The sequence below is a fragment of the Podarcis tiliguerta genome (assembly GCF_965153285.1).
Source record: "Podarcis tiliguerta genome assembly, chromosome: 10".
Classification (NCBI taxonomy): Eukaryota; Metazoa; Chordata; class Lepidosauria; order Squamata; family Lacertidae; genus Podarcis; species Podarcis tiliguerta.
In genome coordinates this window covers 2,738,497-2,762,243 of record NC_139543.1, presented here as the reverse complement: position 1 = coordinate 2,762,243, position 23,747 = coordinate 2,738,497, and the positions used below count along the sequence as shown (strand labels likewise).

The 23,747-nt window shown below is 48.1% G+C and overlaps 1 protein-coding gene and 1 long non-coding RNA gene across 3 annotated transcripts; one reads left to right on the top strand and one right to left on the bottom strand.

The window, feature by feature from the left end:
• Window positions 1–27: 27 nt before the first annotated feature.
• Window positions 28–7,356, top strand: CDNF (cerebral dopamine neurotrophic factor). Of its 2 annotated transcripts, none has more exons than XM_083400110.1 (4): window positions 28–191; window positions 3,889–4,016; window positions 5,070–5,211; window positions 7,076–7,356. In XM_083400110.1, the coding sequence occupies exons 1-4, from the start codon at window positions 80–82 to the stop codon at window positions 7,252–7,254; spliced, it is 561 nt and encodes a 186-aa protein (XP_083256236.1). In that variant the 5' UTR covers window positions 28–79; the 3' UTR covers window positions 7,255–7,356. The 2 variants fall into 2 exon arrangements, with proteins under 2 accessions (XP_083256236.1, XP_083256237.1); XM_083400111.1 differs by lacking the exon at window positions 28–191 and adding an exon at window positions 1,684–1,804.
• On the bottom strand, window positions 5,070–8,227 carry LOC310658280. The gene is made up of 3 exons (XR_014502176.1): window positions 7,761–8,227; window positions 7,454–7,553; window positions 5,070–5,225 (listed from the first exon to the last, which is right to left on the bottom strand). It is a non-coding gene; the product is annotated as an uncharacterized lncRNA (long non-coding RNA).
• Window positions 8,228–23,747: the final 15,520 nt, after the last annotated feature.

Sequence of the window (23,747 nt, the reverse complement as noted above, 5' to 3'; positions counted from 1 at the left end):
TTAAAAATCGGCGTCTCCGCGTGACGTTCCGCGGTGGGCGGGCGGAACTCTCGCGAGATCAGGTGCCGCAGACGCAGCCATGTTGCGGCTGCCTCGGCTGGGGGGCCTCCCCTGCTGCGTCGCCGTGGCGCTCTGCCTCGGCCTCGCCTCCGCCTCTAGCCCGGCGAGGGGCGCAGAAGCTCCGTGCGAAGGTGAGGGGCTGGGGGGGGGGAGGCTGCGGGGTCACGACCCACGAAATAGGGGGCAGGGAGGGACCTGAGAGGAGCGCATGGCAGTCCCGCACGCGCACGTGTGCACGCACATACACGTGAATTTGTACATCCGCCTGTGCTTGGCTCTCCGGACCTTAAAGGCACACCAGCACGTGGAAAGAGAGGGAGAAGAGACCCGGAATACGGGACAAAACACAGGACGTGGCATTTCGCATTGGAATATGGGACAGGCCCACTTTATACGCCACACATAGAGGAAAACACGCAACACACAACCACACACCCGTTTGGTCTGAGGTTTAAAGGGCTCCCGGTCAGCCGCCTGTGCCTTGTGTTATGGTACGTGCTTTTGTGTTGTAAAGCCACCCTGTGATCCCCAAGTGAAGGGCAGTTTATTAAATTAAATAAATAAATAATAAAATTAAATAAAAATGCCTGTTTGTGTTTGTTGCAGTTCTTCTAAATGGTGCAAAATTGGAACGTTTGTTTGTTTTGCTAAGCTTGCAGCTGTGGCACAATACTAACTCTGCTGTCAATGTTGCTGTTGATGGGACCCCCTCACACAGTGTGATTTACATTCGGGCTGGACCATTTTTTCCCCTTTTTTGCTGCTTTTTAAATGATAGTAAAAGCTATCATTTAAAAAGTAGATCTGCATGTCAAAATACAAGATTTGGACAAACTCAGCCCTCCAGCTGTTTGGGGACTACAACTCCCATCATCCCTGACCACTGGTCCTTTTAGCTGTGGATGATGAGCATTGTAGTCCCAAAACAGCTGGAGGGCCGAGTTTGGCCATCACTGGGTTACAAGTTGATGCTCAGTGCAGAAGTCCCATTTTATTTTATAAAACGTATATACCACTTGATTGTAAACCTCAGAGGTTTACAAATAGTATATGTGTACGTGTATGGGAGGGGATATATGGATTTGTTTTCATTCATGTTTTCATTATGTATTTAGAGTTTTTATTTGTATTTTTATGCTGTAAATAGCCCTCAGATGAAAGGTAGAATACAAATTTAATAAATAACAACACCCTCACTGAGAACTGAGTTATATGTAAGGAACTATGTTTTGAATGGTTTGAGCCTTCAGAATAGGATCATGGTTCAAAATTAGGGTTTTGTGAAACACGGGATGAAACACCAGCTCCTTATTCGTATTGGCAACCTAAGGGCAGGGGATTAAAAGCACCCCTTTAGCAAGTGTGTTTTCAGAATCAGCGTACATCCACTCAGGAGGGATTGGAGTATCAGAGAAATTCATGACATGCTCTAGACCTCGGTGCGATGGTCCTCAGGATTTGAACCCATGATCCGCAGTGAAGCAAAAACACCACAGCATAACCTAAGTGAGCACACTTTCCCTGGGCCTTTAACAGTGTCCAAATCTGCTGGATGGGTGCACGGTGCTGCATTAATTGGTCCTTCTCAATTGCGGGGGGGGATAGCTGTTTCTGCTGTCCTGGAATTGGACCCAGGAAGGGGCTCACTGGTTCACACAGAAGGACTGATTCTTTCCCATTAAAGAACCAGAGAAAGCCAACTACATGATCGAGAGCTGTTGCCTGTGGCCGTCGACACTATTTGGTAGGATAAAACATAGATCACAACTTTCTCACTGCTAGTGATAAAGCTACCCTATACGTAGCAAACTTGTCTGCACAGGCCAGCAACCACTTAGTTTTCAAATCATCTGATTGACCTTTTATGAAATTATGAAACAAACAAAAGAACCTACCTCTGGAGGAACTGGACAGAAGAATTAAGTAATAGATATTTCCAACTGCGTTTTTGTAGTTTCTTCTACAATATGGGGAAAGGGAACTCCATTTACTGCTGATTTTAATCATTTAAAAATGTTTCTAATTGGTTTTTTTACTGTCTTTATTGATAACTTTAGTATTTATTGTAAACTGCTTTGAGGTTTCATTCCAGTCAAGTGATAGATGAATTGTGTCATTCCAGTCAAGTGATAGATGAATAAGCAAACGAAGATGAATTAAATGTCCTCTGGCAGTAGCGAGAAAGATTTTTTTTTTTTTTTCACATAAGAGAGAAGATCACCTGTGTGTATGAGGATCAGTGTGCATATCCAAGCCCTCTTCCGAAAATGATGTCCATCTATAAGCAAGAGAACCACATTGTTTTTATTTGCCTGTATAAGAGGAGGTGGCTTGAAAGGCTTTTGGGGGCAGAAAAGCAGCCTATGAATATAAGTCAATAAAGATTGGTATAGGGTTTTCTTCTTTACCCTCCACTGTCCTGAGAAAACCCCTTAGTCCTGATTTTATTTTATTCAGAAGATTTACAAACAGAAAAACACCCAAGAAATAAATTTAGAAAGGGACAGGATTAGACGTGGACACACAAAGCATTTTTTGTTTAAAGCAAGACTCCCTGCACTCTGCTCTTCTGCCCCTTTCTTCCCTCCCAGGGCAACCCTGCCCTCAGCCTGCCTCTCAGAGCATCATGCAAGGCTGGGCTCCTCTCCTGCCTCCAGCAGCCGCTATGAGTTGCCCAAGGGAGGAAACTGGCAGCACTGGCCATGGAGAGGCCATGGGATGCTGGCTTGCAGTCGCCACTGCTGCCACCCAGTCGCTAAGGACTAGCACCCTCTCATCCACTGGCAGCGGCAGCACTGGTGGGAGAAATGGGGACATTCCAGGATCAAATCAGAAGCTGGGATGGGAAACAGGGACACTTGGAGGGTATGGCAGCAACCATTTCATGCTTGTTCAATGCACACACGGTTGTGCACATCGCTGCAACTTGGAAGTGGCTGGAAAAGGGGGTGGCACGGGCTTACACACACTCTGCCAGCTCGCACGGGGGCCAGGAATGCACACCCCCCCCGGTGCAAATTGTGTGTGCCTGGATTCCTTAGTGTGTGCCCTCTTGCTTGCCTTGATGAAGAGATCTGTGAGAGGTGGGGGTTGAAACCTCAGACTTTTGTGTGGTTGCAACATTGCCTACTGAAGAAAGATGATGATGATGATGATGATTATATTATTACTATTAAAAATTATGTTAAAAAAGGCCTAGGATAGTTCAGTTGGCAGAGCCTGAGACTCTTAATCTCAGAGTTGTGGGTTTGAGGTACATGGTATTGCAGGGGGTTGGACTAGATGACCTTGGGGTCCCTTCCAACTCTGATTCTGTGATCTTTCGTTCCACCTCCATATGTCTGTGGCTTCACAACAGAGGCAAAGGCCTGGCCAGGGTGAGGGCAATGCGGAGAAGCCCCAGTCCCACCCCTACTCCAATTTTTCCATTTCCCCCCAATTATTTCCAAAAAATATGGGGAAATGTGCCCCCCCCCAGTTTCCCCCCTCTTCACTCCTCCAGGCCTTCTCATCTCTAGCCCTGCCCAGCACTTCTGCCTGACCCCTGGAATGCCCCCTGCTGCTGTCCTCAAGGGAAAGGCAAGGGTCTTTCCCTGGGACACAGTGATGAGTAAGGGTGCCTAAGTGGAGTCACTGGAAGGCAATAACAAGCATCTCAGCATGGGGCCATTTCCAGATCAGATGTGCATGCGCTGCAAGAATGGCAAGCCATTCTGTGTGAAGTTAGCCATTTTAAAATTTATTTTCAACTTTGCTTTCTGTCGATATCTTTGACCAAAGCACTCTGGGTGTATCTGTTATTTTATATTTTACCTTTTTCTTACACAGTGTGTCAAGATTTTTTGAAAAGATTTTATAGTTCTTTAAAAGAAAAGCACTCTGATTTCTCCGTGGCTTCTATTGAGAATGAATTAGTCAGGAGCTGCATGAACACAAAAGGAAAAGAAAACCGCTTGGTATGACTTTGTACTCTTTTCCCCCTTAGGAATGTTTCCAGTGTACGCACTTTACCGTAAAAGCACATTCGTAGCCTGGGAATTTGCAGTCAAACATAACTATGCATGAGTGCCAGTTAATGCATGAAGGGTAAGACTGCACAGAGTTAAATTCCTAGACTCCGCCAGGTCAACCCCCTCTTTTCCAATGAGGGAGGAAGTGGAGCCTTCTCTCCCTGTTCCCCCTCTCTCCGTGCCATGTAACCAACCAAGGAAGACATGCCAGGGCAAGCTCCATGCTATCTTTCTGTATTTTCTACTCATGAGTATTCTGCCTGTGCTCTTCTTGCTGCTATTTGGATAAATGCATGAATCTGACCTTTGGAATATTTTGTAAGTAAAGCATTTCAAGCTTAAGATCGTGTGGTCTGTTCATTGCAGGAACGGTAGAGAGAGGGGAGTGCTTTGCAAGAGGACTAAAAGGGATATATAAAAGGTTTTGGCAGCCTATATTCCTATACTTCACTGTCCTGCTTGACTTTGTGAGCTTAAACTAGGGGCTTGCTAGAGAGTTAGTTTAGTCCCACACTTTGAATCCAGGCACCTGGCCAATTCCTTTGTGATTCACCCCACACAAGTGGGTCACAGGGATTCTATTTTCACACACACAAAGCACATTCTTTTCCTCAAAGAATTCTGGAAACTGTAGTTCTCCCCTCACAGAGCTATAGTTCCCAGCAACAAGCTACAGTGCCCAGAATCCTTTGAGGAGCAAAATGTGCTTTAAAGGTAGAGTGCATGCATGGGAGAGGAGGAAGAGGGATATCTCTGACTAACAGATTAGTCAGCCCAGGGAAGCGGGACCTTTAGTGATGAATCGGAGCAAACCGCAATCAGGCTTCCCCAAGATTTGCTCCAGTTGTTCCAGTTAGTGCTAAAGAGCAGGTTTTCCAGAGGAAAGCAGCAGAGCAAAGGCAGAACCACTTGGAGCCGTGCTTTCTAGGCACGAGGCAAGCGGAAATATGAGTGAGCCCTAACTCTGCACTGGTACTGACAAGATTTCTGTTCTTGTAGTGCTACTACATCGGAGCCACAAGTGATGCAGCAACCAAGATAATTGGTGAAGTCAGCCGTCCAATGAGTGCTCACATACCCGTGCCAAAGATCTGTGAGAAGCTGAAGAAAATCGACATTCAAATCTGTGAGCTCAAATACGGTATGATGAAATCCCTGTGCAAAACAGAGGAGGGCATAGCAAAATAGGCATATTGGAGGCAAAGGAGCCCAGGTTCAGACATGGCACTAAACCAAACCACGGCTTAGCTCTGGGCATCTGCAGGATCGGGGAAGAAGAGAAGCAGCCGGGATTTGTGCTGCACGGACTCACTCACTCGCACTTGGCCAGGCTCTGCAAGTGGGGCGTGGAAATTAGAACCTAGACTCTGTGATTGGTAGCAATGAGAGGCTTTTTCTATTGTTATTTTCAACATTTTTTTCAAGAATGTGGTAGGCTGAGGAGAGGGCAGCCAGGTTGCAATCCACCCCCAACAAAGGAAAAAAAGAAATAAAAATTTAAATTGCCACCGACTGCTTGAGGACATTTTAAAGCACATTAACTACCTGGAACAGGGAAGCAATGGCAGAACACTTCCCACACTTCCCCAAAAGTTTATTCCAAATAAGGGCCTGGGCCACGCCCCCTGGGCCAGTTGGAGAAGGCCCTGGAAGGGAGCAGGCCCTGCAGTCCTCACCCAGCCGATGGTCCGAGGCCTCACTGCAGAAGAGCAGCCAATGAACTGACAAGACTCCAGGGGTTGGGATGAAATGAGGCCAGTTCTTTCTGGCTGCAGAAGGCGGGGTGCAGGTCAGCATGGCAATAGCGCCAGGATCGGTTTGCCATCAACTCACCCGCTGCTGGTGGAATGGGATCCGCTGGGTTTGGACCAACCATGCCACAGTGCTGAACCCTGTTGTGGTGCAAGCCAAGCTGGCAAGGTCTGCCTGGGCAGCCGGGTGAGGATTCCCACCAGGCAGAGACCCAACCTGAGCTTGGGGCATGCCCAGGCAAATTCGCCCCTCAGGCCCCTTACGGATACCCAGCTTCACTCCGTTGATCCTGCCCAATGCCATTCCCACCCCTATACATACAACGTTATTCCCCCTAACAAAAAACAACGTGTGTTTTACTGAGGGAATGGTGGAAAAACTCCCATCCAAGAGCCTATCGGGTTGAGAGAAAAAATTCCTTTCCAGCCCTGTCAACCAGCAACCCAGATAGCTCAGTAAAGGCTCTAAACTGAGCAGGGGCACCAGCTCCTGGGGGCTGAGCCTTCCCCCCTAACATTTTTTGGGTAGCAGTGTCCCCCCTAATGTCCAAAAGCAGCTCCAAGGGCCAACTCCTCCTCGTCCTGCCACAGAGGGGAAGGAGCCTTGAAGCCGCCTCCCGCGGGTGGCAGCACCAGGAGGAGGAGGAGGAGGAGGACTGCCGGCCATTGAAGCCACACGGCCAACAACTTTGGCTTCACTCCTCCAGACATCCTGAAGTCATGCATGTGACGTCGGCCCCCACAATTGCCCTCACAAGCTGGTGCCTCTGAACCTGAGGGTTAAGCTTGTGCCTCCCATGGGGGCCCAAAGACCCAAGGGAGAATCTGTTCCGTTGACCCCTGCGGAAATAAGATGTGGACGGGACTCGCCTCATTTTCTGGGCCAAACTGCCCCGCGTGGATTGGGCCCAGAATGGAATACATGGAATTCACTACTGCAAGATGCAGTGGTGATCTGTACCTTGGATGGCGTTTAGAAAGGAGTGGGGGAAATAATAGATCTGTCGAAAGATATTAGGTTTGATAACCAAATGTTCATGGGGGGTATGCCAAGTGCAAGGGATTCCAGCCCAGCTTCCTTCCTTGTGAGATTCCATGGGCATCTGCCTGCCTGCTGGAGGCGTCCTGTAGCGTGAGCAAGCTAGTTGGAAAAGTAATATTCTCCTTGAACATACATAGGATCATGAACTCCTTGTCTATAATACCGCAAATAAAATTAATAGAGCTTGTGATTCAGGTTGTTTGTTTTTACAGAAATGGAACTGGATTTAACAGCGGTAGATCTCTCTAAGATGAAAGTGGCTGAGCTGAGGAAGATCCTGGACAGCTGGGGAGAAGTGTGCAGAGCATGCATTGAAAAAACGGACTTTGTGGATCTGATTAGAGCACTTGCGCCAAAACATACAGCTGCATCTTCCAGAGCTGACCTCTGATGGAATGCCTGATCTTACTTCATGCAGTTACATCTCTAAGCATAAACCCTGAAATATTAATAGTTACAAGGAATTTGTTATAAATAAATGTTAATAGAAGTTCCTGGGCCTTGAAATACTTTTGCGGTAAAGTATAAAGAGAACTTGAGTAGATGAGAAAAATAAGGCACAAAAGAGCTGTGATCCTACACACACTTACCTGGGAGTTGTTCTTGGCATCTGTCTGTCTGTGTAGGGTTTACTCCATAGCATTTTCTTCCCCTAAAAATGTCCTCCGTGGACTTCAGTAGGACTTACATCTGAGGATTCATTGAATAATAGAATATTAGAATTGTAGAAGTGGAAGGGACCCCAAGGGTCATCTAATCCAACCCCCTACAATGCAGAAATCGTGGCTAAAGCATCCATGACAGATGGCCACCTAACCTCTGTTTAAAAATCTCCAAGGAAGGAGAGTCCACCACCACCACCCAAGGGAGACCATTCCACTGTCGAACAGCTCTTACCGTGAGAAAGTTTTTCCAAATGTTTAGTCAGAATCTCCTTTCTTGAAGCCATTGCCTCGAGTCCAACCCTCCAGAGCAGGAGAAGACAAGTATAGTCCCTCCTCCATGTGGCAGCCATTCAGATATTTGAAGGCTGCTATCATAGCTCCTCTCAGTCTCCTCTTTTCCAGGCTAAACATACTCAGCTCCTTCACACGACCCTGGATCATCTTGGTTGCCCTCCTCTGCACGCGTTCCAGCATGTCAACATCCTTCTTAAACTGGGGTGCCCAGAATTGGACACAGTATTCCAGGTGTGGTCTGACCAAGGCAGAATAGAGTGGTATTATTACTTCCCTTGAGCTGGACAGTCCCTCTCTGCGTCTCCATTCCTTTTTGGCCACCGTCAAACGAGGGCGATGGTGCCTGGACTATTGATCCTAAGCTAATTAGCTGCCCAGCCCAGCTTGACATCCCCCACTAAGTGCCCCCCCGGACCCACCTCTCTCAACCGACTCTCAACTGCCTCCCCCCCAGCATTCAGACTCCCTTTCCAAGTCTTCTCCAATCTTCTCCACCAGAATTCCACTCCCCGCCCCCGCCCCCCCCGCTTAACGTTCCCTTTGGAATTTGAATTACCTTAGTTACAATATTACACACAATATTGTTATAGATTGAGGGAGGATCCCACCAAACCCTAGAAATTAATAGATGGTAGGATTTGGGATTATTTGGGTTTTGAAGGGGAAAATACAAGCTGCAGAGGAATTCCTGGGCTAGCCTATGCAGAAGGACCTGGCCAAGCGAGGGCCATTAGGAAACAATTCAAGGACAAGGAGGGTTGAACTGGAAATGCCAGAGAACTGCTTCTCCCTTGCTCTGCGGTGTGAACAGAGACGGGAGCCGGGATAACTAGGTGTGAGGTGGCAGGAAAAGAGAGGTTTTGAGCAAGGGGTGCTGGGAAGAAGGAGGAGGAGGAGGAGGAAGATAGTCTGGAACCCAACTTGGGAAGGCTGGCTGCCCTGCTGTGGGGGACAAGTCCCTCTTGAAAGACTCTGCTGTAAGATCTGGACTCCCTCCCCCCCCATGCAGACTGAAGGTGTAAACAGGTGAATAAACCAAATTTCTTAAAGGTACGGCAGCCTCTGCCAAGTCTCAACCCTTCAGAGGTGAGAACCTGGAACACCATGGGGTTTTGCCACCGCTCAGCAGAGAGAGGGAAGGCACCCAACTTTTGGAACAATATTTTATACACCCTGGTCCCTGGAAGCATCCTATTAGAAGCACTTGAGCTTCCCATTCCTGGTTCCTAGGAAATCAGGGAACGCAAGCTGCAGGTTCCTCATCCCTGTTCTAAAAAGCAGGTGTCTTCCCCTAAACGATCTGGGGAATTGTAGTTTGTTAGAGGTTCTTGGAATTGTAGGTTTGTGAGAGGGAAGCACTTTAAATCATAGGATGGTAGAATTGTAGTGTTGGGAGGGACCCTGAGGGCCATCTAGTCCAACCCCGTGCAATGCAGGAATCTCAGCTAAAGCATCCATGGCTGGTGGCCATCCAACCTCTGCGGAAAAACCTCCAAGGAAGGAGAGTCTACTGCCTCCTGAGGATTCCTTCCCACTGTCAAGCTGGTCGTGGGTCAAGCCAAAGTGGGCAGTTCTTGCTGCACTGCAAGACTGCAGAGTCCCCTTCCCACAAGAGACAGTCTCCGCCTCTCTCTCTGTGCCATCTCTAGCATGCATGGAATTAGATTGTGGGCCTCGGGTTGCTCATCCCAGCTGTAGACTGCCTGGCCATGGTTCTCCAAAGGGTGGCAGGTAGCAGTTGCTCCCAGCCCTGCCTAGATATACCAAGGATGGACCCACCCAGGGGCCTTTTTAGGCCATAGCTCAGCGCCTGTGGAAGGCCACAGGGACAGTCCTCAGCATCTCCAGGTGAGGCCTGGACCAGGGCTCCCACCCACCCATTCCTGCATCCACACAGCTGCAAGGACATCCAGGAATCAGCATCTCGGAAGCTGCCGGCTTCTTCTTGCACTGCTTCCCAATTAGCACCCCTCTCTTGACACACGAGGTGTCCGCTGCAGCCGGCAAGGGCTGCCCTTCTCTGCGCACGCAGCAGCGAGCCGTCTTAGTTGCGTTGACAAGTGGGGAACTCTTTTCACGGCCAGCAGGGGAAAAGCAGGAAACAGTGGGGCAAAAAATATAATTATTTTTTTCAAGGTGCTGGAGCGGAGGTCCAGTGAATTCCGGCTGAAGCAAAGTACTGCTGCTCCCTGTAATCATCCTGTTAGAAGAAGCACTTCAGCTTTCCGTTCCTGGGAAATGGTCATGAGCAAGCTGCAGGTTCTTCATCCCTATTTTTAGGGGCTCTGGGAATAGCTCCCATTAGCAGAGATCTGTGGAGTCCTAGGAACTCAGTCATGAGGAGGAACTGGCAAGGGAGGAGGAGCTCAGGTGCCCAGTTCTGGAGTTGGGGAGGGACCCCGTGCCTTGGAAATGGAAAACCGTTGGGTGTTGAGTGTCCCAGGATTGTGCCTTGCCTTCAAGGGGGATGCCTGGTCAGCAGCGGAGCAATTCGCATGACCTGCGCCCAGGGGTCCCTCCCCAAGCCAGGGCAACACGCTTTGTGGGGCCTCTGAGGAGTCTGCCTGCCTCCTCCCACTCAGCCACCCTGCAGCTGAGGGGGAGGCGGCAGATGAACCACCGCGGAGCCTGCACGCAGCTAAGCCACCTCGTCTCTCCCAGGAGAGTGAGTGCCACCCGGCATTTTGTCACCCCCCTCAGTAGTGACACCCGGGTGGCCCACCCCCACTGCACCATCCTTCCTCCGCCCCAGCTTGGGCCCAGTTCTCCTATCTGTTAAGGTCATCTTGAATCCTGATTATTTCTTCTGCAGCATTAGCTACCCCTCCCAGTTCGGTGTCCTCTGCAAAGTTGATGAGCATCCCCTCAATTCCTTCATCCAAGTCGTTTATAAAGACATTGAAGAACAACGGGCCCAGGACAGAACCCTGTGGCACTTGTCACTATTTTCCAGGATGACGAGGAACCATTCATGAATACTCTTTGGGTTCGGTCACCCAACTAGCTACAAATCCACCTGACAGTTACCTCGTCCAACCCACATTTTACCAGTTCTCTGCAAGAATATCATAGGGGACTTTGTCAAAAGTCTTACTGAAATCAAGATACACTATGTCCTCAGCATTCTCCTGATCCACCGTATGGAATTGTGCAGCAAATGAGCATGATTTGGGGAGGCGGAGAACCGCATCTTAAAATGGTAGAACTGTCTGGCTTCAAACCCCAATAGAACCTCTCCTTTGAAACGGGGACAAAAGAAAGCTATCCTTAGGCAATGTTGCCTTAGCAAGCCGTTTTACTGGGTGCTCTACGTGGCACAACAGCCTATTAATTGCCCCTGAAAGGCAGAGTAGCTGGGAGCTGGGACTGCGCTTTGGTTTGCTGGTGACCAGCGCCCGTTCTAAGGGCCGTGTGGCTCTCGGTCTGCCTGCCGTGCCGCAACAGTGTCTGGCAGCGGCCCAGAGGTGCTTTATTCCCCTCTGTCTCACGGGAGGAGAAGAGAAAGTGCCTTGTCCTCTAACCATGGGGGGGGGGGGGGAGAAGGAAGCCTCGAAACACTGGCTACTGTGGGGAGCAATTCAGCCATAAAGAGAGATTGTGTTGAGAGGACAAGGCTTGGTTCAGCCTCTGGTACGAGGCTAGCATCCTGGGCCATTGTCAGCCTGTAGACTGGCTGAATTTATGGCTCCTACGGAGGGATGTGGACCGGCTTTGTGGAATTCTTGACTCCAGCAGAGAGGGGAGATTCTGTGCCTTCACAGCAACAGGCCCTCTCACAGAATAATACTTTGTTGTTGATCCCCAGAACCTTCCTAGGGATTGCTGGTGTCGTCGTAGCTGGTGCTCAAGTATTTTAAAGTTCACCTCTACAGTTCCCTGCAACAGGCGAAGGGGCTTTTCAGTGGTGGCAAAAACCAAGGAAAGGGGTTTTTCAGCAGCAGCAGCAGCAGCAGCAGCAGCAGCAGCAGCTAAATTGCAGCACTCCTTGCCCTGAGAGATTTACTTTTCCATTTACTGTCTTCTGCCACCAGGTGAGGGCTTCTGTATTTGGTCTGCCTTCTGTTTCATTTTTAGAAATAAAACCAGATTTCTGCTTTGTTCCTTGGTGATTTTGCTCAGTTCATTTTTTTGGACTGTTATGCAGGGGTTGGATGTTTTTTGTTTTGTATTTTCTTTGAGTGTGAGTGAGAAAAGCAGGATAAAAGTCCTGAAATAAATAAAATAATAAAATAAATATACACATGTACAACTTCTTTATTATTTATTACTCAAGCAGCTTACATAGTTCTCCACTGCCACTGCCACCATGTTATCCTCGAAACAAGCCTGTGAGGGCGGCCAGGCCAAGGGATAATGGCGACTAGCCCAAGCTCACCCTGTGCACTTCATGGCTGAACTGCACCACAATAGCTCATTGACTGCACAACCCTGAACAGAAGGAAGGAGACAAGCACCCAGAGATAAAATGCTCATCTTTGAAGCAGCCTCAGTTTCCCCAAGAAGAAGGCTGTGGAGATTTCCAAGGCTGCTGCTTATCTGGGTGCAAAACGGTTGCTAATCCAACGCCTGGCAGGCAAACTCTTTCTTAGCACTGGCTTCTAATGTATAAAACTAGATGTTGGAGGACAAGGGTTTCAGACTTTGTGCAGGCTTTAAAAAATAATAATCATGGAAGAACATATAATAATGCAATCACACACCAATAGTTTCAAGTTGGACAGTTTAGGTTGTTACCAATAATGGGCAAAGTCACTCCTGGCCCCATTGGGAATGGGCCAATCTAAAATGAAATTAATTCTGAAATAATTCATGCTTAGGTCTGTTGGTGAGAATGTGGTCCTGAGAACACCAAGGTTGCAGGTTCAGTCCCCATACTGGCCCCCTGCATAGACTTGCACTGCAGGGGTTGGAGTAGATGACCCTCGGGGCACTGGCGTAGCCTGGGGGGCTGGGGGGTCCACGGCCCAAGACACATTTTTGAGAGGAGGCGTGACCAGGCGCCCCCACAACAGGCTCCCCTCAGAGCCTGGCTCCGGTGTGCAAGGGAGCTCCTTAGGCAGCTTTTGTGCGCCTGGCCAGAGCTCATCCCACGGCCTTGGGGTCCCTTTCAGCTCTCCAATTCTATGATTCGATGTTGATTTGGTCCTCTATCACACTTCCGATGCATCACTGAGAGCATAGCAGGGCCTACAAACCTCTCACCCTCAATGCTTGTGTTATGTACTGATCTAGGATCCTAGAACAATAGGCAGGTAGGATCCTTGAATGCAACAACTGATTGGCCTGCAGGAGCAGCCCATTCAGGCCCCAGGTGGAAGTTAATCAGCCTATTAGGTCGGGAGAATCAAAGAATGCAAGCAGACTCAGCCAAGCACATGGGACCCATTGTGTACATAATGTATAAAGCCTGAGGTTTTATGAGCTGCAATAAAGAGCATGAAATCACTACGTGACTGAGTATATTTCAGCTTGCCTAAAAAGAAGCAGCCCACCACTTCCTTTCCCAAGCTTACCTTGATGAGGAGAAGGGGAAACCGAGAGAGGGAGGGAGTCCCGGACGCTGCTGCAAGAATGTGCCCTTCTGCCCGACGCCAATCCCAAAGCCTGCGGCTGATCCCAGCTCTCCTCACCAGCGCCTTGCCTGGGTACGCTGGGGGGCAAAGGGGGTGTTGATGGTGGGAGAGAGCAGCAAGCTTGGAGAAGCCCCTGAGGACCCAGGGGAGAAATTATCCTGCACAGGTCTATTCCTGAAATGCCCACCTCTCTCAGGAAGAGAAACAATGCACGGTCACTTGCCATAGCTTAAAATAGACCACAATTAAGCCGTGCTTCATGAAAAGGTTACAGGGAGTCAAAAGAGAGAGGATTTAAAAATAAATTGTTTGAGATCAGGAAGGCATGTGGAAATGAGACAGCTGTTAGAACCATTTTTGGGCAAGGGGACAACAATTCCAGCTTGTGATCAGGCAGGCGGAGGAGCCAGATGAGGAGCTGCAGGTGCCCCTTCAGGCTGGCTGCCGGCCGGTTCTGAGAAGATAATAAAATCTGCAGAATGGAACTCAATCAAATGAGAGCAAAGTCAATACAGGAAGCTGTGAGGATGCCAAACGGCAAAAGAGGGGTGATTAATGGTGTTATAAACTTCCAGAATTCATTATGCACGTAGGGCTCACGAGGTGTTATTTTTTAAAAAAGCAGCACAACTTTGTCCTCCTAATAGTTAGGACACATCTGGAAGGGGAGCTTGTCAACTGCATGACCTCCTGTACAAGGAGACACAAGCAGGTGATTCAGATATGACAAACGGGCACCATCAACCGAACAAGGTTTTAGAACTCATCTGGTTTTCGCATGAAAGGTAAATCCAGATTAAATGGTGGAGAGGGGGAACAGGCCGGCGTTTGGATGCCAGCAATGTCATGCGGATGCTGCAAAAACTTGTGGGCATGAGACGCACCAAACCCACAATAAATGCCTGTCTCTGGAAGCACTGAGAACCCCCCAAGTGGGACAGAGCGCTGGAACCTGACTTATGTGGATAGGTGATAGGAGGTGAGGAAGTACAAGTACTCAAAGCTCATCACACACATTGCTGTTATGTCAGCAGCTGTGCTAATATTACATTCCTTATATCACCCTGTGGCTGAGAGAAAGCTGGGAACTCGTGGCAGAGCTGATATCTAAGGCAGGGATTTCACCAACTCGGCTCTTCACCTCTTCACAACTTCACTCTTGCTCTGAAGTTGAAATTCTAAAGGATATGGGGCAACCTGGAGATAGCTAAGCTCTCTATGGGTTGCCCACAAATCCCTGAAATTAATGGTATGACAGCAACTCTTTATTGCAGTCCAAAGACCCACCAGGAAATTAAGGGTACTTTGTGCCCCATTTTTATATGAAGTTAACACTGAGCTTCTGCCCAGGCACTGGATGGGCTCCCATGTTCCAACAGCAATGCTGTGGGGTCAGGTGCTCCCAGATTCCTTTTAGCCCCAAGGAGTTCAAGGGCCCCTATGCACTCTGGATGACACTCACTGGTCATTTTCATGCAATGGAAACAGCTACTAGCATTCACGGATTACATGGCGCCTGGAGCTGGTGTATTTTGTTTCCCTCGGGGAAATGTTAAAAATAAATTAATGATGGAGTGTGGAACATCCCCTCCAGCCTCCCCATCCTGCAAACTCCAACTTGAGCTGGTTTAAGCCAGGTAGGACTTATGGTTTCTCCACCATGACTCCCCCCCCCCCCCCGGAGGAATGTTCTGCTAGGCTGCAGCCCTATATCTATTTACCTGGGAGTAAGAACCAACCTCCGGGTAGCCACATATAGGACTGCATGGCTAATTTTAGAATGGAGTGGGATGCCAGCCAGAATAAACCACTGAAGGCACGGGCTGACATTTCCAGTAGAGCCAAGCATTCTGCTTGGACAAGAGAGGCAGGAACTGAACAGGGGAAGCGACCCTGAAGGATATAAAATCTGAATTGCTGGTGCAAAGCAGAAGCCAGGAAAGGGCTGAATCAACTGACAGGATAGACCTGCATTTCTTCTCAACGCAAGAGAGCTCAGTCCAGGTGCAGAAGGCCCTGGAGCCAGCTTCTTCCTCCCATTGTCCTCATTAGCCATCTGGGGTGCAGTGAGACTGGAAGTGGGGTTTGCCTGCTGTGCTCGGCTGATAGGAGACGGAGGGAGAGGAAGATCGGATTTGACTGACAATTCAGCCTGCACAAAAGGGGCAGCTATAAGCTAGTTGCACCTTTCTTGTTGGATGTCACCATGAGTTGCAGCCTAGTCCAAATGAAAGGGTGATGAGTCCATTCTAAGCCCCCTGTTCTTAGTCTTCCCCAAGCTGGACTCCTCCTGGTGTTTTACTTTCATCAGCTGCAGCCAGCCTGACCATATTGGCAAGGGCTGATGGAAGCTGTAGTCCTAAACATTGGGAGGGCACCAACTTGGGGAAGGCTGCTAATCAGATGTTTTGGTGTAAAAATGACAAGGGGAGTGAGGTTGTCTTCACATGAGAAAAGTCACATTCTGAAAACATACGTGGCCTCTTGGCAATCTCTTGTATTTTGATGTGGGCATTATCTTAATGTGTATTGCAAAATAGGTGAAGATGTGCTTTGAGGCAGGCTTAGTATAGAATATGTGTTTGTTTGTATTCATTCATTCATTCATTCATTCATTTATTTAGATACCGCCCTATATCCAGAGGTCTCAGGCAGTTCACAGAAAAGATCACATTTTAAAAGGGCATAGGATGCCAATCAGCTCAACCAAAAGCCTGGTTGAAAAGGAGTGTTTTTGCCTGTTTGCCAAAGGTGTATAATGAAGGTGCCAGGTGAACGTCCCTGGGGAGAGCATTCCACAGACATGGAACCACTGCAGAGAAGGCCCATTCTCATGTTGCCACCCTCTGGACCTCTTGAGGAGGAGGCACATGAAGAAGGGCCTCAGAAGATGATCTCAGGGTCTGGGTAGGTTCATGTGGAAAGAGGTATTGCTGTCCTGAGCCATTTAAGGCTTTATAGGTCAAAACCAGCACTTTGATTGGGCCCGGAAATGAATTGGTAGCCAGTGCAGTCAGACCAGGATAGGTATAATATGCTCAAACCGTCTTGGCCATTGAATTCTGCACCAGCAGAAGTTTCGAACCGTCTTCAGAAGCAGCCCTACATAGAACGCATTGCAGTAATCTAACCTTGAAGTTACCAGAGCATGGACAACAGTAGTTAGGCTATCCCTGTCCAGATAGGGGCGTAGCTGGGCCACCAGCCAAAGCTGATGGAAGGCACTCCGGGCCACTGAGGCCACCTGAGCCTCGAGTGACAACAAAGGATCCAGGGGAAGTATGACCCCATCAAGAGCAGGCGGCCTCCCACCCATCTGGTCATTTATATAGGAATATCTATCTTGCCCTTTTAGTGTCACTGCACTACTTAGGGTGGCTTACAGTTTAAGATCACCATATCATCGAAAACTATGAAAATACAACAGTTATATACACAGCTGGCAAACATCTGCTTGAACAAGGTTGGTGGCGCCAACCAGGGAAAGACAGCCAGAGAGGTGGCCACCCAGGTTTCATGGAGCAAGGTGTTTCACAATATTGGTGCAGCCACTGCAAAGGCCCTGCCTCTTTAGAGTTGCCATCAACTGTGCCTCTCCCCTTGTTGAGACGCAGCAAAGGTCCTCTTCTTCTGCAATTTGGGAGTGGGCAGGATGGCATAGAGCCAACAGTCTGCCAGGGGTGTACAGGGTGTGAAAGCATGAGCATACCCTTCAAGTGTCCCAGGAAAAACAGGACATCCCCTTTTTTCCTGCAAGAACATGGCAGCCATTGAGGCTGCCGTGATCTCGTGCAATTTCACGTGTGTGGGTGCTGTGAGAGCACAACCCAGAGAAAGGCGTATTTTGGGGTTCCGTAATCTCTCATGGGTCATGTGATTCATGTGGGAGCACGGATGGGAAGATGTGGGACTCAGCATGTTGGAGGGTATGCATGAGAGAAAAGGGAAGCAAGCAAATGAGCCAAATCCACCTCCTCTTCTTGCTAACTTCTCCACTGCCGCCCTTCAACCGTCCTCTAGCGTTGTGGACTTTACCCAGCCCAACCCATTCCCAGTCCTGGGCAGAGCTGGACTTGCATTCATTGTGGGCTGATAACAAGGGCAGAGCAATGTTTTTACTTAAAGATTTAGAAAGGCAACAAGTTGAAGAATTTTTGTGAAAATTATGTTAGCAAAAGGCTAATTTCCAGTGTCAGTAGTTATCCATAAGAGCCAACGGTGGCTGAGAGATGCTTTGTTGTGTCTGCAGTAGCTCACCCTGGCCATGTTGCCCCCAAGGAGGGGCAAGGAGCGTGAGGAGGTCTGTAAGCCATTAGTTTCAGTTTCGAGACTGTAACTCTAGAACAGGACCATTTGCTAGAAAGAGAATAGTTTTGTCTATTGTGCATATCCAAATATGATATCACAGGGTAAGATTACATTTTAATACTCTGTCCTCCCTCGGGCTAATCTGATATGATGGCAAACCGCAGCATCTCAAACCTATGCTGTAACTGTAATCTTGATAGCAACCAAAATTATGATTTAAAGCTCACCGTAACACACTTGTAGGATTTAATGATGGATACAGCCTACTTATTATCTATTCCCATAGAACGGTGCACACTTGGTTTGGGATGTCTTTCTGCAGTTCTGAATGGTAAATTAATTCCCATGGCTCATTAGAGTTACTTTCACATATCACAAAAAAGCGTGGCTGAAAATTGGTTTAACATGAGCCCCATCTGTGCTGTGTAAAAGACAAGGGGTGTCTCCCACTCCTCATTAGGCAAGTTCATAAACAGGGATGCATACAGACTACCATCTTCCATTAAAATAGTAAGCAACCATCATATGCAAATAGGAATATTTCTTATATTGAATCTGCTCATTTCCCCATCTTGCCTGGCATCGTCTACTGGGAGTTGCTGTGCTACAGAGCTATGATATCATCCTAAGCAGAAAAAGGAGACCAGCACAAGCAAATGCAACTTGTTGTCTACAGAGTTAACCCAGAGAGGCTGGAATAGTGTTGTTGTTGTTGTTGTTTATGTTGAATATTGTGGATCTTACTGCAGTTGATAGCACAAGCTACTAGTGGTGCAGCAATAAAACTGATGGTGCATTTTCAAAGCTAAACAGGGTCTGGTATGGTTTCAAACTGGATGCGGGAACCGCATGCTGAGATTCCTACACTGCAAGGGGTTGGACTAGATTTCCCTTGGGGGTCCCTTCCAACTCTACAGGTCTAAGATTTCTTGGTGCTAAAGCCTTTGGGAAATGCAACAGGCACAGGGACATTGGGCCCCGCTAAACTTACTTAACATGCCTGTTGTAATAGAAAGGTCTTTGTCAGGCACCTGCTATTCAGCCTGATCTCACTGGGAAGGGAGTGTCACAGAATCTGTCCCACAAACCCAAATGCATGGCTTGTGGTGGATCTGAGCCACTGATGTTCCTGAGGGAGGCTGGTCAGCTGAAGACCCTGAGAGGGCTTCTGTATCTCGAAGAATTAGACAGGAGGGGAAACTGCTCCCAGCAGCAACTTCTCCCACCAATGCACCACCCTGATGGGAAAATGTGTGTGTGGGGGGGGGATTCTACCAGGATAGTGCCGTAGTCCTGGGGGTGCTTTGATGAAAATACCAGACAAGTTCAGAAGTTGATGTTTCCTTGCTGAACTATAACCAACCATCAGAAGCGAAGCAAGGCTTACTTTCACCTGGGTCAAAGACTGAAGGTCAAAGCATGTGGCACACACATGCACACAGCCCTTAACATATTTGTTTTTAAAGGGCATAAAAAGTAGGCAATCTATCATTTGAATACAAAGCTTAATTTTTTATATAATGTTTTTATTGATCCCTTGTGTTGTATTTCAGTCCCCTTCCTCTTAGCAAGGCAGGCATGGTAATAGCCATGGAGCCAACCATCCACACACCCACACACCCCCTAACTCGCCAAGTTCCTCTGAGCCTCTGGTGTGACTCTTTTGTAGCACTAGCACTGCTGAGCTGGAGATACCAAGAGTTCCCTGAGTGGGTGCTTAGTTTCCCCTTTCCCGTATTGCTAAAGAAAGGCAGACGCCACAGCTCCTCACAGCTCCAAGATCTGCATGTCAAGCACTTCACACAGGGAAGGTTCTCCTCAGCACCAAGATCTAAATATAATAATAATGGAAACTGTGACAATGATCAGGCACATACCAGAGAGTAAGTCCTATGGAACTCAGTGGGACTTACTTCTGAGTAAAAATGCTTGCGATTGCAGTATAAGACTGCACAGTCTTTGCCCAGTTACCTGGGAGTAAGCTCCATTAAATAGCATGGGACTAACTTCTGAGTAGACAACCTGTGGAATAAACACTCCACAAGTTTCCTAAAAGATTGCTGGCTGCTGAACCATTGCAATTACAGAATTTAAAGTGAGGTTTGATGGAGGTTTGATCTCTCCACCACTTTTAATTCATCTCTGAGATGTGGAGGGGAGGAGGAGGAGGAGGAGGAAGAAGAAGAAGAAGAAGAAGAAGAAGAAGAAGAAGAAGAAGAAGAAGAAGAAGAAGAAGAAGAAGGGGGATATTCCCCATACCCATGCATCCACCCACCCCAGCACATGGAAGGGAGAGGTCTTCTTCATTCACAATACCAGTCAATACCAGTCTTTATCTGGTGTAAACAAGACTCTGCAGCTCCTTTGCCGCTTTCCGGACTGCCAGGCAGTGGGGTGGAAGGGGGGCAGCAGAGGAGGAGGAGGGGGGGGAGCTTCAGTTGAGATCCCTGCGTTTCGGGGGGCTGGTCCCTTGCAACTCTCCCTTCCTCAGACTTAGCAGCAAAACTAGCAGCTGACAGCAACAAACATGCGCACTTTCGAGTTTTCTTGGAGGGCAGCCTTTCCTCCCACTTCCCCTCTCCAGGATTTCCAGGTGCTCTCTCCCTCTCCCTCTTGTAAACAAGATGGGGAGCCTTGCTTCAGAAGGCTCTCACCGTTGCAAAACCAGACAGGGGATCCCATCTTTGGGAAAGGGGAAGGAGGAGGAGGGTTGCTCACTTTTAGGAAGGGGCAGGGCTGGGCATGCAAGCCAACTCCATTCTCTTCTTTCTCTTTCTCCTCTTCACGCCCACTCAGTCACTCACCCACAGAGAGCCACTCTGCCTGAAGCCCAGACAGTACAATGGCAGGTAGGAGCCTCAAAGGCGCCCCCCACCCCAGAGGAGTCACCCGGGGCAAAAGTCCTGGCTAACCCTCCCCCCCCCCCCGATACTGACAAACTGCCATTTTTGTAACCTGGCCTTTACTTCCTCACAACTCAAAGAGGGTATAATGAAATAAGCATCCGTCAAAACATGAGCCACAAGTGACTGACAGAAGCTTAGACTAAACAGCAGTCTGTGTTGCAGGAAGTCCTGTCACCAGAGTTTCATGACCACATGTGGCCTTGCGCTTTCACAAATGGAAGCAGCTTCCTAGGCACAAACCATGTACAGTCATACCTCATATTACGTTTGCTTCAGTTTGAGCATTTTCAGGTTGTGTCCTGCGGCGACTCGGAAGTACCGGAAAGGGTTACTTCTGGGTTTTGCTGCTTGCGCATGTGCAGATGCACAAAATGATGTCACACGCATGCACAGAAGCAGTGAATCGTGACCCACGCAGGTGTGGGTTGCATTCTGCTCATTATGCAAATGGGCCTCCGGAACGGATCCTGTTCGCATCCAGAGGTACCACTGTATCTATTTGGACAGACTGTTTAAATCAAATCCCCCATCCCAAGTTCCTAAGAGAAATCCATGGCAAACTCCAGTCCTTTCTTCTTGGTTGAGATCTCTGAAATCCAATCCCCAATCAAAACTGCAGCAGACTTACAGCACAATCCTGCGCATGTTTACTCCAAGAGTAGTCCAGCTGATGGTGAAGCTGACACACAGGCGCATGAATTGCACCCTAAAATCATTGCTGCCCCTCTGCAATTCCGAAGGACTTACAAGGGAGAGGGAGGGGGAAATGCCAGGAGGCGACACCTTGAAGGTGACCTGAACACAGGAGGTCACTTGAAACCTCAGCTGTTATATGAGCTCTGATTCCCACCCAGAGTCAGATTCTAGTCTCATTTACAGAGATATAACACTGTTGGACCCTATTTACGTGTGTGCATCTATACGTCTATGTCTACAGCGCTGATCAAGGAGTCAAGGAGTAGGTCGATACACCCAACTTCCTGGATGATGTTTTATTTAATGACATTTAGGAAACATGGGCTGTGACTTTTCTTTCCACTGCAGCCAAAACACACACAAAAAAAGTTTAATAGCAATATACTCAAGTCATAATTGCAGCATTTATTTCATATATTATTCCTGTGACAGCACTAAGATTGTTTATCCAGTCAATGAACAGACTTCCTACAAAATGATTTTGCAGATCAATGATAGTCACCACACTATCTGTTAAGACTTAGTCTCCATTTAATCATACTCAAAAGCTGAACCCGCATATAGCTTGCAAAAGAGGATCCAGATTTTGGTTTGCCCAACAGGACATTTTTCTTTGTTTATTTTACAAGAAGGCAGTGATACAAGTGCCAATGAAAGGTTGTTATATTCTCTGAAAGAGCAGGCAACATTCCTGATGCATTTTCTTTGACAGTAAGTCAAAATGTTCGCTGTTGCCTTGGCAGTCAAGTATGATTTGAGTGCTGTATTTTATCTTCTTTTAATGCTTCATATTAGCTGCATGATTCCTCTTATGGATGAATAACTGTCCCCTCTTGGTTAAATAATTCCCTACACACAGACACATAAATGGGGCAGGGATGGAAAATCTTGCAAGGCAGTGTTGTCACGTCACACATTTTGTGCTGCTAGACATTGTGGGAGACCCAGTCATCTGCCATCAAGGAGGAGGAGGAGGAGGAGGAGGAGGAGGAGTTGTGCTTTGGCACAACTATTTCAGTTGAGCTTTCTTATCTTTGGGCAGAGCAACAGGCCAGGGCAGTCAGCCTTGCGAGCTGGAAGCCAGAGACTTCGGAGAAAGAGAAAAGTACATCAGAAGTAGAAGGCCACAGCTAGCGGACGTGTCGAGGTGCAACTTTATTTAAAGTTACCTGTTGCCATGATATTGCTTCTGCAGATTGGAGCAGGTTTCTAGGAACCAATGAAAATGCACACATGGGCTGATGGCACTGTGTTTATGTGAAGCATTGTAGAGAATCCATAGAAATGTGAGCCTCATCCCTTAGGATGGTGCGCAGACCTTGGGTGTTAACCTGTGCCTTTCTTGCTGCTGTTTGAAATAAACCTTTCACTCCCTTTTCACCCCTGGTAGTGATTTATGGGCTTTGGGTTCACCCCAGGAACAGTGGCCTTTGCCCCCACTTCACAAGAGCAGGGCCCGTAATAAGGTCTGGAGGGTGAGTTGATAAAAAAGAAAGAATCACCAGTCTACATGTGGCGTAGAGAGAGATGTCCCAAAGGCTCTTCTGTGCACTCACAGTCATAGGACGGGAGGAATCTTTTGATATAACTGAGGTAGAAGAGCGAACCCAATCGTCTCCCTCTTGACATAAGATTAAAATCAAACTCTGCACTTTAATAATGGATGGGCTAGCAGGGGTTTGGAAAACACATTTTTATCTTCATTAGTGACAGACAAAGATTTTAATGTTGGGCCTTTGCTAATAATCATCTGAGTTGCGTAACCAGAACCGCTTATGCTATTGTTATGATGTCACCGATACACACGTTGATACTATTATAGCTGGGCAGATCAGGCTACATTATCTTTTTTTGCCGCTTCGGCCAAGTAACTTGAGGCCACAGCACTATTGACTTAGCACTACCTCACCAGGAAGCATCTGTTCGGCCTTGGACTGTAACTGTAGCTTGCTGTGGAGATGCTTCTTTTGTAAGAGCTTTTTGTTTAGCTGCTGACAACGAGAATCTGCCGCAAAACATTTCCCTTGCACCTTGGCCTCTTCTGCCCAGTCCGAGGGCACAGGGCATTCATCGTCTGCCTCCATTAGATCCTGAGGAATGGTTCTCCAGCCCACCATCTCCAAGGCCATGGAATATTCTGGACTTCAGATATTGGGAGAACCACGGTAAGAAGACTACCTGCTGTCACCTTTTGGTCCCCCCCCTTCAGGATGTGATAATTCCACAGTATGAATGCCAGCCCCAAACGTGGGATAAGCAGCAGCATCCTGGTATTCACGATGCATCCGTTTCCTTGCTCCGCTTTGCTCACCTGCTTTGGAAGTGTGAGGGAAAACACTCCTTTCGACCAGCCTGAGCCCAACTGCCTGGCCGTTGTGGAAGTACAAAAAGTTGCAACCGACTCCGCTGTAAGTGGCCAACCAGCTGCAGAAGCCGTCCACC